The sequence below is a fragment of the Bombus impatiens genome, unplaced genomic scaffold (assembly GCF_000188095.3).
Source record: "Bombus impatiens unplaced genomic scaffold, BIMP_2.2 scf_0967, whole genome shotgun sequence".
In the NCBI taxonomy this organism is placed as follows: Eukaryota; Metazoa; Arthropoda; class Insecta; order Hymenoptera; family Apidae; genus Bombus; species Bombus impatiens.
In genome coordinates, this window is record NT_177386.1 from 194,911 (window position 1) to 213,566 (window position 18,656).

The window sequence follows — 18,656 nt, forward strand, 5'->3', positions numbered from 1 at the left end:
TAGCGACACAGTTGTAAGAAAGTCAGTTTTATATGGATAAAGAAATTTCTCGTAAATTGCAATGAAATTATTCGTAAATAACGAATATTGGGAACGAAGTAGGTTTCAGTATATTTTAAGCGCAAAGAAACATTGTTAAATGTTATTAATACAATAAATTTCCGTAAAATCTGTGGCTTACATTATTTCATTATCCATCTGTGTCGTTATTCTTCGATTTGCATTTGCTGGAAAAAAGAGAGAGTCGAACATTTATGCATTCACCCTCATTTGGTATGTTAATGGAGCGCAACGTTTTTTCGAATTGCTTCAATCCAACATTGTTTTTATGTCTGCTCCATGCTGTTTCCTCGTTTCTGAATAATTCGAAGTTTATTCAATCTTCTGTGTTCTCTCGCTTTAAACAAATTTTATGTTTGTTTGATATGCTTTCCTATCATTTTCTGCTGTATACGCGTACCTTCTCCAATTTGATTTCTTCCGCAGCTTCTTGCATTCCCATTGCAAATATTATACGTACGAAAAATTTCTGCCTCTTCTTTCTTTCAATCCGCTTCCGTTTGATACACAATTTTTGGCTTCTACCATCGCTTAAATTTAAAAATATCATCAATATACTTTTTCTACTATACCAAGCTATAGATTAAATGTGTTTAAATTACTCTAATTAAATCTGGCTGATTATTCTAGGATCACCATGGCCAACTACTAATGGGGTGGCCTCGAGCAAAGAAGTGATTCAGCCTTATCTAGAAATACTACCGAAAAAGGCACCTCTATTCATCACGGTAACTTAAACAAGACACTCTATACGAACAAACGTTTAAACAAACCGTTTTCTTATTGTTCGAGAGTCAATCGATTTATGTGATGAAAATTTTAGCCATTGAGAGATATCGCGGTGGTGAGCGGACAAACAGCGAGATTCGAGTGCATCGTTCAGGCTGAACCACAACCGAACATCCTCTGGTCTAAGGATGGCAGGATCGTCGAGAATTCATCGTGTTACGAGATTCATTATCGTAATGGCGTTTGCCGTTTGACCATAGTGCGAGCTTTTCCTGGTATGCAATTAATATCATAATTAAAATTACGTTTTTATTTTGCGTTACAGTAAAATCGTGTGTAATAGCCCTGTGAAACTGTAACAATAGTAAAAAGCAAAGTTTTCTAGACATTTTTTTTTTATTGGACGTTTAGTTCTGCCTTTGTAATTAAACAAATTTTTTCCTTATATTGGACTTTTAATTTCGTTGATAATTGATTAATACAATAAATAAAATTCGAATGGGAAAATATTGTGAAACGTTGATTGTGTTACGAGATATTAATAATAGGATGATTTACATATATTTTAGAAAATTGTACATCAATTCTTCTAATAAAAGAAATTTCTTCTTTTCTTTTCAGAGGACGCTGGCACTTACGCGTGCACTGCAACGAATAGCTTAGGTTCGACAGTAACTTCCGCCACCTTGCAGGTGCCAGGTAACAGACGATCAGTATACGCGCCTATTTAATTATGGTCGAGAAGGGATTAAGCAAAAATAAATTAAAAAAAAAAAAGCGCAACGTAATCTAATACAAAGGTGGTGGAACATTGAGCCTCTAGCTTCAGCCATACTTCATGATTCGCGGTCGTTTCGCTTAATCGATCCTTTACCATCTCTAAAGAACATGGAACAAACGAATCAACGAATATTTTTCTATCGATAAAATCAAACAAATTTCAATCAAGATGAAATTATTCAAAATCGCAATGATACGAAAAATATAATGCCCGTGATAAGATAAATAAAATTATTTATAAATGAAAAGCTATTAATAAACGGGCATGAAGAAAATTATAAATTAGTATTTAGAGCAAGAATATTCTGCCCATCGAAGGGTGCGAGTCATTTTTCTTTTTTCTTTTGCATTTTGTACGTACGTAAAAACAAAACGAACGATTTTACGACAGGGGCGAGGAGAACTAGTCAAAATACGAATAGTGAGAAGTTGAAGAAAAATTCGCGAACGCTGGTGGATACGCTTTTCACTCTTCCTTTTTATCTTTTGTTCTTTTATCAGCGCGTAGTGAGCTTCCTCGAATGCATTTTCTGTCGTTGTTGCCGTGGAACGATTTGAACACGCTTTAATAGTAAGTCGTTTCTCTCTGTCTATTCTATTCTATCTCCTTCTTTCTTCTCTACTACCTTAAGCATTTCCTTTATCCTCCCTCTTTCATTCTCGACAACTTTTGTCCTATCTTATTCTTTTTATTAAGCATGTAGCATACGTATTTATAAAGATTCTTCCGTTTTTTCTTCTTTTTCTTACCTTTTTTTCTTTTTTTTTTTTTGAAACTTTTTCGCCTGCCCTGTCATAGATTAGAATCGCGATAATTTAAAAGAAGTTGCTACTAAATAAAAAAAAAAAAAAAAAAAAAATTGAAATCGAGCAAACTAAACTTTGTACGAACGCGATATTATTTAAAAAGCAGACGAAATTATAGATGTTGAAAGAGCGATGAAAAGTTAGTTTCCTAAATAATTGCAAATGAAATATTTACTTAACAATTGTTGAAATATCGTTTTAAGATTTTACATCAATTCAATTTGAAGTGTGAAACACCGTGATTCTCTACGAAACAGATACTAGTCAGTTTATCAAGCTACTACACTCAAGCGACAGAATTATTTATTAAACGAACGAGAACCGATAATATAGAAAAAGTTCCGATCATCGAGACGTAATTTTCTTTGAACTATAGTCCGAGATATAGCATTATTTAAAACGCTTTGTTGCTCAGAGTGTTTCGAAATACAGGAAACCGTAAAATAGATTCGCATAGATATATTGTTATCATACACTGTCATTCATCGCAGCAAACAATTTATTGGTATACTGTGTAAATAAACGTGTGCTTCCTCTGCAATACAAAAAAGAAAAAACTTGGGTATTATGGTGTCACGAATTATTTTCTCATTCCCTTGTTCCTCTCTTCCTCTTCTGTGTTTCTCTGTTTCTATGGCTGATTGTTCTTTATTGGCAAGGGTGCGATTTTGATACGGTGCTGGGACAGAGCATCGATGATGGTTATGACGCGAAATGGTAGGTGTTTCTGCTAATGTAATTGGGTATCAGCATGACATAGTTTTAAGCGGTGAAGCAATTAACACCTGTTGGTTCGTTTTGAATTCATTTGATCTAGAATTTAATTCCATATAATTTACGATTATATTTAATATTTTGAACAATTTGTTCTAATAAAAAGATATTAGAAAAATGATGGATATTTGGGAGATAAAAATTATTGCTCAGAATGTAAAATTGGAATTGTATTTGACGCGTTGTAAGATTTGATTAAACACAAAATTAACACGATTGCTGTTATTTAGAGATTAAAAATTATTATTCAAGATTTAATTTCATCTCAATTCAATTTATGCAACCGTAGCTTATATTTAATATTTTGGACAATTTATTGTAATATCGTGACGAATAAAAAGATATTAGAAAAATGATGGATATTTGGGAAATAAAAATTATTGCTCATAATGTAAAATCGGAATTGTATTTGACGCGTTGTAAAATTTGATTAAACATAAAATTGACACGATCGCTGTTATTTAGAGATTAAAAATTATTATTGAAGATTTAATTTCATCCAATTTATGTAATCGGAAATAGAATTGGAAAAATTAGAGAAACTATTGATATTGGAAGATTTAAAATTATTATTCAAGACATTGGACGAAGTAAATGTTTTGAAATTTTAGAAACATGAGTGGTTATAAATTATAGCAGAAATATTTGTATGGAAAGAAGAATCGTCTTCTACGTTATACCATGTTGTATTTATACCGTAGAATTGAGACGTTGTTATAAAATATAGCAACAGATTATACAGATTTGCACAGCTGTATTTATTTTTAGTCTTTCATGATTTTCTATACACTTCGCAGTCATTACATACTGTCAATCGTATAAAAATGTCACCTTGTATTCTTCTAATCGATTTACGTAAATCGAATTAACCTACTTTCGATAGAGAATAATTAAGTACACAAATAAAATAGTAACTTCCTGAATCGTTGTTCGAGAAAAACGTTAATTATATACGATAAGATAGTTGACATCATTCCGCTATTTTTATTAGAGAAATATTCCTGAAACCTTCAGCCAGTGATCGACACTGACAAAAACTGCACGATCATAAATTTTGTCTGGTTACACAAAACGTATCGTAAATAGCAACAAATCAATCAGTCACGATATTGAAATCAATCAAAGAAAATTCATTCCAACGTATTGCTCAACCACGATGTACATATATCACTCAGCAGTCCTCTTAAACGTTTAAATCTTCTGTCTTACCAATCCATAAGTACCGAAATATCCAATCATGAAACGATAATGGAAAATAAAATCTATATATCTATATAATTAAATAAAATCTGAAGTGGCAATAAAATTTCGCAAAACTCGCACAAAGATGCTTTGTATCTACGAATAATGGGAAATATTAAGTTGTTGGAAAAGTTTCTTTCGTTTCATAAGGCGATAATAGACGAACGACAATTTCTGTTTTATATTATTTCATTGAATTAGGTATGATCCATTTCGTTCTATTTCTTATTATTGTTACGTTCGTGCATAATTCAATAAACATTGTGCGTCTATTATTTCCTTATAAAACGAAAGAAACTTCTCGGACAACCTGATACTTTCGGATCAAATAAATTCGAGCGTCATTTCGAAAAAGTAGCAATAAGAAAAATAATCAGCTTGCGATTACGTTAGCGGCACGTAAATTCCCGTTTCCGCGTTATTTTACTTGATATACGTAGAAAATTCTTGTGAAAAGGGAAAGGGGCGGGGAATGTTCGAAAAAATAAAGCGTCGCGAATAAACGGGACGTTCAATGCCGCAATAACGTATCGAAAAGCATTGTTCCGCCTTGTTCTTGTTGCACGATTAGTCATACGTATTTCAGGCACCCACTTATTTTCGGAGAGTAAAAGAAATATGTAGAGCGCAGCGACGCTGTTAGCGAATGTTAGCATTCGGGGGTTACTAACACCAGCGCGGATGTTTGCACGCCGTGCACGCTTGTTAATTGAGCTTTTCTTTAATCACTCGCATCACGGCATCGTATATATTTGGCCCAGTGAAATGAAACCCTGACGCGAATATTTTATGCGGCCTCGACAAAACAACGAAAACGAGACGATTTTTAGGTAAATGGATATTTCAAAGCAGGACACGATGATTAGTTTCTAATTAACAGCCAGAATAATTAGGTTGTTTGGGAGATCATTGTGTGTATTTTTGTCGAATATCTAAGAAAAAATGAAAGAATGATGACTGGTTTTGTAATTCATAGTCAGAATACTCAAGTTGCTTGAGAAAATTTGTTGTCCACTTTTATTGAGTATTAAACAAAAACGTTGGTTTCTAATTAACAATTTTAAATGTGTGAACTGTATTTTGAGTATCAGAAAAAAAAAAAAGAAAAAGAGGGAGGATGATGATAATTGGTTTGTAATTTATAGTCGAGATAGTTTTGGGAATTTTTGGGAAAGAGAACTATTTTGGGAATTTTTTTTGTATCTTAAAGGTAGCTAGGTCCTTTGCAATTGATAATCAGAATATTTAAATCATCTTGAAATGGACTATATTTTCTTCAATTATTTATTTAATTATTATTTACGAAAATGGACATACACTTGGAAAGATAAAACAAATGATTTTCGTTCCTCGAAACAGAATTTTCTTCGAACCAGCGGCAACAGGTGAATTTCATTTTTGAACGGAATTTCTAATCTGGAACCGTTCTTCGGAGAATGTGTCTAATTTTAAAGTCAGCAGCGTTAGACATGTCCACGTATATTTATATGTAACATTGTCCGCAAATTTGGAAACACTATTCTACTGCTCTGCTTCGAATTTCGTAACGCATACATACGTAATGCGTATATAAAGCAGGATATTGTTACGTTAGAAAATGATGAAATTTACGAGTCTATCGCGAAACATTGCGTAATAATATTCGCTATCGAGTTCGTAAACTAAAGAAATAAAGAACCGATCGAAATCAGATATGTTCGAGGTATTAGTCGACGTATTTAAAAACATCGTTCTATCGAAACGTTATTAAAAAAAAAAAAAAAAAAAAAAAAAAAAAATAAAAAAAAAAAAAAAAAAAAAAAAAAAAACAGAAATTAAGAGAAAAGAAAAATAATAGCAAACTGTAAGTCAATAAATCGCGTGAATTAAAATGAGACGAAACGATAAATATATTTCCGAGGGGAAAATTAATATTTTTGGAAGAAACGAATACGCGAACGTTCGTATGCAGGATGAACAGGCTGTTGGATGATGCGGTATGAAAATAGACGGTAAGGTAATCCCGGAATGCGATGGAAAATATGAGTCGACGATCCAAGAATAAACGAGAGAAAAACAAGCGGTTACGATTGTTAAAGATCTCGGTACTATTTCTCTTTTCTTTTTTTACAAAAAACGCGTCATAGCTGTTCGTTCGTTCGTGATATTAAATCGCCTGGTCGACGAATCATTGCGCAATCTTTGCCACTTCTAGTACGATTTACCAAGATTCTTCACGAGAAACGATATTTGACTTTGATGGGAGGCACCGATCGTTTTACTTAAAATCAAATACTCGCAAAATGGGCTATTAATTGATTTTCCATAAGAATTATTATTCTCGCTATCTACATGCATATTTGTTCGAATCTTTTTAACGAGGTTTTCCAAAATAATGACATCTTTTATTTAGTATCTAACTCTAGTATTATATCATATTACATTATACAAATATCGTAATTTTGCGATCAGCTTTGCTCATCTCTTATCGTTGCAAAAAAACGATGTAAGTAGTTCTGTCCACTTGTATGGAACATTCCATATAATTAACTTGGATCTTCGGATTTCCATGTATCGATCATGTACCGAGGCTTTAGACAACGCATAATCGCAAAGTTATTATTACATCGTCTTTCTAACAATATTTAGCAAAATCAGGTTCGTACAATTTATCAGGTTGTCCGGAAAGTCTCTTTCTTTTACAGACACGCTTTTTACAACGACGTACCTTTATACAAACGTGAAACCTAATCTGTCGAACGTTGTGATCTTTATCTTGATAGAACAAAATGGATCATACGTAATTCGATAAAATAATATAAACCGGAAAATATTGTGCATCTATTATTTCCTTATAAAACGAAAGAAACTTCTCAGACGACCTAATACCTTGTTCCAAAGCATCGTTTCAATCGACAAATGAATGATGCAACGAAACCGGAAGTCATTGTTCGAATTACCAAACAGAAGCAATCTTTCGTTTAATCATTTCGCACGGAATCCAACAAGACGTAATAAGACGAGATTGCAGGTCTCCGGAGGTTTGGCATGCAACAGTGGCCAAAAATAGTGCTGGTTCGACCAAATTTTAAGGAGAAGCTTGTTGATCGAGCGGAAGCATCGTCGCATTCTTTTCATTCCTTCGTTCGATCCGTAATTAGAAACAAATCAAGAGAATCCAGAGATAAACACGATAAAACCGATAAAAGTCGATAAGTTGCAATTCTTTTTGGAGATTGTTCATTTGCTTTATTTTTCTTTTTCTTTTACTAGAAAAAAAACGTTACATTCCGTTGATGTAACGCTCGTTGGCACACTTCCTATCAACTAGGACATTGACATTTAAACAGCTTTGGAGAAGCATTTATCTCGCTCATTCTGTTATATGGTTATTGATCGCAGTCGCTGGTAAATTTAATGGGCCATTTGACACATTCCAGTCGTAGATTCTTTTTATAGTTGTCCTTTTGTATTGCCACCGACAGGTGACCTGGATTTTCATTGTATTTGGCAGATATTTATTGCCTTTCTTCTGGCTTGTGGTTGTTGTTTACTATGGATCATGCAACTTCAATAATGTACAATCATGCGTTTAATGTTATTTAACTTGTCCTTTTTTTAACTTTAATACTCGTTTTCTCTTTAGGAAATTCCTAAATATAATAATTGTACTGTTCCGTTCAGAGTGGATTTTATGTAACATTTACCTTTTAATAACAATATAATAAAATTATTTCAGTATATTTCCGTTTCGTGAAAAGCTCTTCGGATAATAATGTACAGGGTGGTTGGTAACTGGCGGTACAAGCGGAAAGGGGGTGATTCTATGCGAAAAAAGAAGTCGAAAATGTAGAATAAAAATTTAAAAAAAATCTTTTTTTTAATTTTTCCATCGAGACAACGATCTACAGTGAGATACGTTATAACGAGAAGTGATAAAGTGCACGCGTACCGAGCGAAAATTCAAAGTCGGTTTTCTCGAAAACAAAGCCTCGAACGAAAAATTTTTATTCTATATTTTCGACCTCTTTTTTCGCGTAGGATCACCCCCCTTCCGCTTGTACCACCAGTTACCAACCACCCTGTATATTTATTTAGAATGAAATACTTGTTAGATCGCGTAATCCCTTCATAAATGGACTGTTGATGTTTGTGCAAATGTTATTCTTTGTGGATAAACCTAAAGAAACTAGAACCTACGTATAGATTGTGTTTCATCCACTAAATCTTATACGCAATACTACTTTAGATATTTTATATATTTCTGCGTATTATATGCATTCTGTCTATTTTTATATCCTTCGACTTGTGATGAATAATTATGATAAAAATTCGCAGTGTACTAATAAGCACTAAAAATATAAATAATTATAATAATAATGCATCTTCGTGTTAACACTAGAACTACCGATAATTAACACGAGACTATTGCTACCAAAACAGTGAAAATGACTGGTCTTTAAAAAATACGTAATAATAGAATATTTGTATATTTATTGATTTATTACTTTCTTACAGAAGCAATTCCACGTTATGTAGTACATTTTTGATACTGTTAATTCATCTGGGACCATAATCCTTAAACGACGGTTGACACATTTATGAAATTGTAAACGGTCCAGAATTTTCCTGATAACTGATTTTCATCATATTTAATGATACACGGTAAAAATTTAAAAAATGTGCGGCAGGTTGTATTAGGTCGTCCGAAAAGTTTCTTTCGTTTTATAAGGAAATAATAGATGCACAATATTTTCCGGTTTATATTATTTTATCGAATTACGTATGATCCATTTTGTTTTATCAAAATAAAAATCATAACGTTCTACAGATTAGGTTTCATGTTTGTATAAAGATGCATCATTGTAAAAGACGTGTCTGTAAGGGAATGACACTTTTCGGACAACCTAATACAAAACGAGGAAACTGATTAATTGAGGTTCTATAAACAGAACCTATAAACCTATAAACAGTACACTTTTACACTTTGACAAGTACCAATCATTTTTACTGCTATTGATATAAGTAGCCGTGATATAAAATTATTTTCAGTTTGAATACATAAAAAACAAAATAAAATTCACTATATTATTCTTTTAGTTATCGTTGCGAAAATCATTACATCATTGCGGGAAAAAATATAACACGAAGCAGGAATTTTAAAATAAAATTGTAAAACCAGTCAATTTGATTGGTGTGGTGGTTCTAGTGTTAATTAAATTCTATAAGCAAGCCGATATAATAAACGTTGTAACGTAATTTCAGGAGTACCTTCTCCATTCTATGGGACATATCGGGACCAAAACATCGGCGAAAGAGCGATCGAGAGTTCGCCCAGGTACGTAGCTCTGAGGGACCTGTTTCTACCGCAAGAAAACTACGTGAAAACGACACCTATGAATCGTCAACATTCGACGCGACACGATTCCTCTGTCGCGTGCAACTTGATCGCGGATCGCAGGTAGACTCCGATCGATCGAATCGATCGATATAGCGAATACCACGGAGAGACTAATCGAGACGTTGTTTCATTTAGTTACCCAGGTGGCAGCTATCGCGAGAGACGATTTACGGCGGAAGAATGCGACCAGATAACAGAACGAAATGTGATAGCGCGACGACTCGAGTATTCCGATTTCGAGGCGGACGATTCGTTTCACGATGATTTTTGCTTCGATCGCGAATATTCCCGTTACACGCCGTCGAAACCGAGGCCACCAGACAAAGGTAAGTGTCGTTCATTTTTATTTGACGACTGTGTAAAGGAAACGCGATAATGTAGTTCCGGTGTATTTCCAAAGTTGCTACTTTTCCAATTTATGCTATTTTTATGGTAGTTAAAAAACGATGCTTTAATACAATACAAAAGAGAGGAAATTCGTCGGGTTTTACGATGTTAACTTTCTAAAAATAGACGATACATTGACGAAGTGTTATACAAAACCAACGGTATAGTGAATCTTGCGATTATCGATGTTCCTGAAAATGTTCAACAGGATGACAAATATATAGATACATGCGTTTAATCTAAAAAGCAAATGAAAATGTAATATTGTCGCTATAAGATTAATCGACACTGTGTTGAAATTTAAAATCGCGTCTCGATAGGATCCGAAGAATCTGATTTATCTTCTTTCTCCCGTGTCGTCTTTATTTAATATTTTCTGATTTTTATTTTTCGAAACATCGACAATATCTGATTGGCAAGAGTTGGATGTACTTTCTGTGGCTGCGGTATCGTATCTTTAGAAGTTGAGCTGTTGCTAGAAGATTTCTAATATTATGTTAGTGATTAATAGAAGAATAGGACACTTGTTTAGAATATACAGCCATTTAGAAACAGTTTCTGCAAAATTAGGTTTTTACCAAGAGGTTTCCAGTCTGTTTCTAGTGATCAGCAAAAGAACAGACATTTTTACTTTCCATAGCCTGATCTGCAAAAATGAATGACATCTTTCTTACGGTTCCGACGTTTGATTTTTAAAATGCGTCCTTCGTCGATTTTAAAAAGTAGGACAGTTCTTAAGAAGGTAACTTCAAAGCCTCTTCTAAAGAAGATGATTCTTAAAAATAGCATCTCTACCTAACTCCAGCGTGAAATTCTAAGATATTTTCTATTAGTAGTCTCACGGCTATAAAATAAGAATCCAAAATTCTACGTATACCAATATTCCTCTTTGTTTCTCAAAATTCTCCAGTTACGCTCAATCTCATCGTCACAGTTTCTGCTCTACCAATTACCAGCCGCTAAAATCTACCTCGTGGTCGCCGCAAAAAGAGCGAGTCGAATTCAGCGATCCAAAAATACCTTCGAAGCCACTCACCGAGTTATACGTATTCGTGTAATCCTTCCTTTTCCCTGCCTCTTAAAATCATAATAACGAACCGCTAATAATTCTAAGAAGCGAAAATTTCAAACAAACTCTCACACCCACGTTCGCAATCAAACAACGTCCACCATCGTTAACCCGTCAGCCGCGACACCGAAATCGCGTCTACTTATTCCCTTAATTTCGACGAGCCACGCCATTCTCGCGTCGCGTATTTTGCATTGCGTGAAAGGTCCCTTTGTGACAAACCTATACGAGACATTCAGTCGGGGGCAAAAATAGATGGACAAGAATAGTGGGAATAGGTATCGATGAAATTCCATTAAATATGGCTCGTTTGCTCAAAATTGTAAACTTTCGATGTTTGTTGAAATCGATGTTTCTGTTAAATTTCGATTATTTGTTAAATAATTCGTGTACCGTAAGGATATACAGGTTGTCCCAAGAATCGTGATACAGACGTGATCATACGTGGAAGAAAAGAAATCGGAACTATGGAATAAAATTGTTTCGTACGAGCCAAGTTCAAGTGTTATATTTGACAAATGTCGAAATTCAATTTTCTCGAGAACCAAAATTCTACCAACTAACTTTATTCTACAGTTTTCATCTGTTCCTCCACGTAGTATCATCGTATTACCAATTGTACCACGATTGCTGAGCTACCCTGTACGATAAACGAAACTTAATTGTACGTATAGCGCTAGTACCAGTTCCAGTAAACTCGATATCCACTTCCATTACCTGTCCATTTATTTCTGTCTTTAATCGTAAATTTCGTTCGTAAATTTGTACCGGAAAATATTTTGTACACGAAAGGTATGAAAATCGTCCGCTAGATCGCAGACGGTTAAGCGTTGTATAACAAACGTAGACCGCTGAATTTCGATTCATCGGCTCGTGGCAAAGACAAGGGAGCGTTTCAAAGGCTTGTCTAATTGGCTAACCCACATTCAGGGTCCTTCGGACGATTACTCGCGGTCGTCCGCGAAAATAGCATTCGACGTGCATACACGCGAGACCAGGTGGGTATCCTCCGTTGATTCCACACGTACGAGAGACAGAATGTGTGGAGAGTATACGAGTTTTTGGTGGTGAGGCGGACGTTGAATCATAGATTGGCCACCCCTCGAGTCACTTCGCCCCCAAGAGGCCCTCAAGAACCGAAATAGACGCGTCGCTATGCGCTACCTTGGCGAAACGCGGTGATTCACTGGTGACCCATCTTTCGAGAGATCCAGCGATTGCCTGTGTTGTCGATCGTCGAGAATTTCGAACTTTAGGCTTTTTGTTTTTCTTTTTTTCTTTTTATTCTTATTTTTATTCGTTCGTTCTTTGTTTTACTTTGCCTGGCTCTCCTTTGAAATGAAGGGTGGTTTACCTCGTGGCGATTCAATCGATAGAAATTTGCTATTTCTTACATCAAGTTCTCATTCGTTTGATTATTTGGAATTTTTCAGTAGTTTTCATTCTACTTACCGTATACAGTTTGCTTGAAGCGCGTTACAAACGGTACAGCTCCATTTTTTCTAATACTAAATTTTTCTCGATGATTCATCCGTTTAGCGGATTTTCTTATCCTTTGAATTTCTTTCTTTTTTTATATCAACCGAACACTGCATAAATGAATCATAGCTTGCATTAATTGCGTATTCTCAAATTACCTTTTAGTGACATTTTCTAAAATAATACCATTCCCCGAGTAGTATTTTAATTCAGTATATTAATTAAATTTAAGTATCGTAGCATACACTGTAATTTGACAGCCATCTTTCTGCAAAAATTGTGATTCTTCTGGAACATTATTGCGATTGCGTGCAATTAAAAATTGTCCTTTCCTTTGTCAAATATTTTTAGTATTTCTCGAGGTATTTCTGGTCACATTTTTGATCGACTGATTTAATCGGTTACATGATCCACGCGTTTCAGTTGCTTTATATCAGAATACGTAACTGTTATACATATGATTCACTGTATGAACTAACGTTAAAGCAATTCTGAGAAACAAAATATTTTCGTTCCACAGTACATATTTCCTCCGAGTTGATTGATACAAATATATTCGTTAACGAATACAGCTAGATAAATATATACGATTAATCGCACTGTTCATATGTAACATCAAGAAACAGATTTCTTTATTTCCTATCGATCAATTTATGAGCTATAATTTCCAGATCTTTACTGCATTTGCAATGCAGATTGTTCTTAGCTATATACGATCAATTTGATTCTACGATAGAAATTGAAGCGACCTGTAACATAGCTTTCTGCATAGAGATAAAAAAATCCACTTGTTAGGAGAAGTATGTGGTTGAGTGGTCGCAATAAAAGCTATCTATGTAATTTTGTTAAGCGCAACGGTGCAAATACAACTTGTACTACTTAGTTTCGATGACTTGGCTCCAATATTTTTAACGATAAAGATCATATAATTTTGTAGAATGATACAGATATTTTCTATGTTTGTATTAAAAGTTATACACTCGTTAAATGTGTACAAAGACAAATATGTCTATTATTTTAATTAATATTCTTAATCTGTATCTAAGAAACTATAATCTATTCTTCGTAGCAAAATACTCGTATCCATCAACGAGTCAATTTCAAGAACAAGTGGAAACGAGAAGCAAGGTAATAATGTTTCTCGAATATTTTGAACATATTTCTGATTTTGATTGCCAGTTTCTGGCATGCTGACGTTAGATGTAACACTTAACGAGTTACATATCCTGAAGGCCAGAAATAAACGAAACAGAATCCAAGTCGTCTACTCGATCTTCACGTAAAGATACAAAGAATGGAAATATCAAAGTTATTCGAACGAATTATGCCATTATGTACAGATATTAATTACCTGCTAAAGTCTTAAGACTTAAACGAAATGAAATGAAATTAAAACTCTATTGCCTTAAGAGAGCTTTTACTTAGATTTAGTCAAAAATCCATGAAGACAAAGAAGATTATCATTGATGTCTGTAGCAATAACTTTACATTGGAATTATCGTTAATTAGATATTAATTAAAAATAATAGGAAAGTTAGTGATAGACTTAAACGAAAAATGAAATTAAAACTCTGCTACCTTAGGAGAGTCTTTACTTAGATTTAGTCAAAAATCCATGAAGACAAAGGAGATTATCATTGATGTCTGTAGCAATAACTTTATATTGGAATTATCGTTAATTAGATATTAATTAAAAATAATAGGAAAGTTAGTGGTAGACTTAAACGAAAAATGAAATTAGAACTCTGTTAGGAAAGTTAGTAGAAGATTTAGTGTATCGTTCAACTAGATCAAAAAAAGGCACTGGGTATGTTTTAAAGCATCAATTTGTAATATATCGACTAAAGTATTTATAACAGAGAAATTAAGACGAAAGATACTTGCATGAAAGAACATATATAATTCAACTCTCAAAAAGCCATTCAAATCTGTTAAAATAGCATTCTAAAATTACAGGATTTCTATGAAAAATTACATCCTGATAATTCTGGTTTTAATATTTGAAATAATAATACTTTACGCTACAGCTATTGCTTCGTTCGCGTTTACTACATTTTGTGCAAAAGCAGCAAAGTATATCGCTGATTATTCTAAGGAACTCGTCTTGATCTTTTCTGTTCTATTCAATTACCATCTTTCTCTTATTGTTGGATAGTACAGCTGTGTAAATAGAAAAAATAATCAGAAACTTTTGACTGCTGTTATATACTTTCTTTAACGAAATACACAGAGGAAGAATGACTTTGTAATATTCAGGCAATTAAACGAGCCAGTGCGGATTCTGTCGCGTTGCGATTGCAAAAGATCGTACGTTTTCGTTGTGCGTACGTGTTCTTCTCTCACCTCGTAACATGAAACCGAACGCATTGTACACTGTACACGATTCTTGCTCAGCATAATGTCTGAATTACACGCTCGCGCGACAGCATCTGACCCGCAACTCGCGCCTCCACTGTCGGTTTAAGTAAAGGTTACTGTTAATCCGATCGTTTCCTCTGCCACTGTCCGCTAATTGATCGTCAATCTGCGTTTCTCAAATATTTACTTCGATAAGAGTTTCTTTGTCGTCGATTCGATCGATGATTCTGTGACATTTTTAAACCTAAACTTTTAAACTTAAAGTAATGAATCTTTTTTCTTGTTCTTGGAGATTCTTAATTTTCACCATCTTTACTTTTCCTTCTTATCGATATATTTTATAAAAGGATCGAACAATTAAAAAAAGAAATATTACTTTGGACGTCATTTTTTAATATCGTTCGTGGATTAACGTTATCTGTGACCAATAAATATCAACTGAAGTTTAAACAAATACTCTGATCGTTCGCTAATTAATTCTACACCTTTTACAGGGAGCTATGGTAAAGGTAACGTCACTTTTTCTTGTTCGAACGTCACAAAGGAAAATTGTCGATCTACGTTTCTAATTTATCCTTCCGCCACTAAGAATCCTACGATTCAAATAATCGTAATTTAAATGTTACCTGTGGCCAAGTGATTCTAACTGCTGATCAGACACATACCCGAATTAATTATTCCATTGCCTAATTAATTGGTTGCTTTTCTTAGCGAAGAAGAATCATCACCTTTCCTACTCGAAATATTACGAAAGAAAATTATCAAGCTACGTTTCTCATTTATTCTACGACTGATATTAGCAAATCCAATTATTAGTAAATTATTCAAATAATTATAATTTAAACAACGATTTAAATAAATCCTATCGCTATAATTTAAACAGCATCGATATTACTAATCTAAAACGCGTCTAAATCTAAAAAATCCTAGACGAACGTTGTGCCAACTATTACGTTGCTAAAACGCGTATCTTGAACGCGTATTGCACGCGTTTGTCTCGCTCCGATTCTTCGGGATGCGAAACGCTATAACGGTTGGACAAGATTTTTCCGGGCGTTCGTCGCGCAAACGCAGCGACTAATGAACAATTAGGAGATAAATTGGCCGCAGAGGATATTATCGAAATGAAATTCTAGAGAAACAGCAATATCGTTTCGAACGAAGGAACAAATTTATGTGCGTCGATGTTGCTTCGACCAACGTAAACCTTCGATCCGAGCTAATGGCTCATCTGGCACGTACGTTGCTCGTTCGACGATAAATCGTTTCATTGTCGCGTTTTAATTTATGGCTGAACACAGGGCGGCAAAGAGAACAAGTATCGGGTTGGAAACATTCGACAGACTGGCCTTCGACAGGCCTTATTCGTCCGTGGCGATCTGTTCTACCAGGAAGATTGTGTAATTTACCATGGGCGACGAGCCGGTCGTTACGTCGAGGATGTTATAAAATTCGTTGTTTAATGTTTAATCTTGGATCTACCAAATCTAAGTCGATACGAATGACGGAACTTGAAATTCGTTGATCTTAATGAAAAGAAAAAAATTTCTAGCCAAAAATGTTTAGTTGTTAAGAACGCGAAGGTACGTACGGCGAAACTAATGTCGATTTTTGGTGAAATAGAAACATCGTCACGTTTCGTCACAGTGTATTTGCATTCATTATAGCATTTATATACCAATTAATTATGTTCAAGAATATTCCATACGATGAATTGATATTATGAAAACGAAATGTAGCATCTGTTAAGAAAATCTTCATCGGAAAATGAGAATACGTGCAAATACTTTTTATAGACGCTGTGTATTTATTTTTCGTCATGTTTCGTCAGTGTATTTGCATTCATTATAGCATTTATATACCAATTAATTATGTTCAAGAATATTCCATACGATGAATTGATATTATGAAAACGAAATGTAGCATCTGTTAAGAAAATCTTCATTGGAAAATGAGAATACGTGCAAATACTTTTTATAAACGCTGTGTATTTATTTTTCGTCATGTTTCGTCAGTGTATTTGAATTTATTATAGTATTTATATACCAATTAATTATGTTCAAGAATATCTCATGCGATAAATTGATACTGTAAAAAAGAAATGTAGCATCTGTTAAGAAAATCTTCATCGGAAAATAAGAATACGAGCAAATACTTTTTGTACACGGTGTATATGTATTTTCGTCGCACAATGCTATTTTAATTATAGTCATTTATAGTATACATATGGGTATACGTGTTTGCTCCGATGCTTTTGCAAGAATTCGACTAAGGTCTGTTGTTTGGCTAAGGTTCTGAGCAAATTTCGTGGAAGTTGATTTTTGTTCGCTTTTATGCTTAAGATAACGATAACAGTATGATCAAAATATGTTCGGGATGCCACGATTGGAATTTTAGTTGCCTTGAAATATGATAACGAACCTGCGCGTTGTAGTGTGTGTGAAAATTATAAAAAATAGCTGCTTGGATATCGATGTTAAATTCCAATCGTCGTAGTTAGTTCCAGATTATAACCAACGTTTCAATCGTATTTTGCAATTAAATGTTCTAATCACATGTTCAGGTCATTGTAATACAACGATTAGCAGATGCGTGATCTGATTATTGTCTTTTTGGCAATTTGCGTCCTGAGAGTTCAGAAAACGAAGCAACCGATTTATATCGTTGAACTTTTCATACAGAGAGGTATCGATTTACGCTGATTAAATAAAAAGATGAAACAAAGGGATCTAATTAAACATAATCGATGCTTAACGAAGAGACAACAGGCAAAGGGGTCTGTTTCCACGTTTCTGGATTTCATCCATAGAGAATCAGCGTGAAATAGAATCAGTCGAACGAAAACAAGCTACTCTTGTTTCATTCTAAACACAATTAATTTCACTGTTAAAAGTATCGAGTCTTTTACCATTTTAATGAAGGGAATACTTCGATCTAACCGTGACAAAATTAATATCCAATATGCAAAATTTCACCGGCAAGTGGATCAAGCTTAAAAATAGTAACAACTAGATAAACATTTTTGGTACCGAAAATAAAATGATTTTGAATATTACATCACATGACGTAATCTGTCTGCTCCAGAAGCGGAGTCGTTTTAAAGAATCGAGGGTCACGCCCATTTTTGTAAAGAAAATTATATATATACTTTCTTCGCTCTGTATACAAATTTAATATAAAATTTTGCAAAAGAGAATTATTGAAAATTATAAAAAAAATTTAACAAGGAAGGGAACAATTTTAATTACAGCTGTATAACGAATACAGAAAATTTCAAATTGTAATTCAATTAAGATCGAAATGACGCTTCGTTAAATGAAGTTTCTATCTGAAAATGTAAAATTTCAATTTAATTCAAATTTGATTAAGAAAAGAAGAGCTTTGGTTATCTACAAAGCACATAGAAAACAGTTTCGCATTTAATTCGTAGCATGCGATCTTAAAGTGTCCGATAGATCTTTTGATTTGGAAGTACAAAAATATGCATATACTTTCAACGTTGACTGTACTGCATCGACGAGAGCTTCAAGAGCCAAATTATCGAGGCCTCGTTATCGAACGAGTCCTTCGGCCCGTCGATCGCACGTGAAA

The 18,656-nt window shown here is 34.0% G+C and overlaps 1 protein-coding gene across 7 annotated transcripts in view; it reads left to right on the forward strand.

Moving 5' to 3' along the window:
• Nucleotides 1–2,941, forward strand: part of LOC105681464 (titin) — an 81,469-nt gene extending 78,528 nt beyond the window's left edge. For all 7 annotated transcript variants that reach the window (XM_033323401.1, XM_024370796.2, XM_024370797.2 and 4 more), the window contains 3 exons: nucleotides 691–788; nucleotides 884–1,064; nucleotides 1,411–2,941. In XM_033323401.1, the coding sequence (XP_033179292.1) occupies nucleotides 691–788; nucleotides 884–1,064; nucleotides 1,411–1,520 (389 nt within the window). In that variant the 3' untranslated portion in view covers nucleotides 1,521–2,941. The remainder of the gene's footprint in view (nucleotides 1–690; nucleotides 789–883; nucleotides 1,065–1,410) is intronic.
• Nucleotides 2,942–18,656: the final 15,715 nt, after the last annotated feature.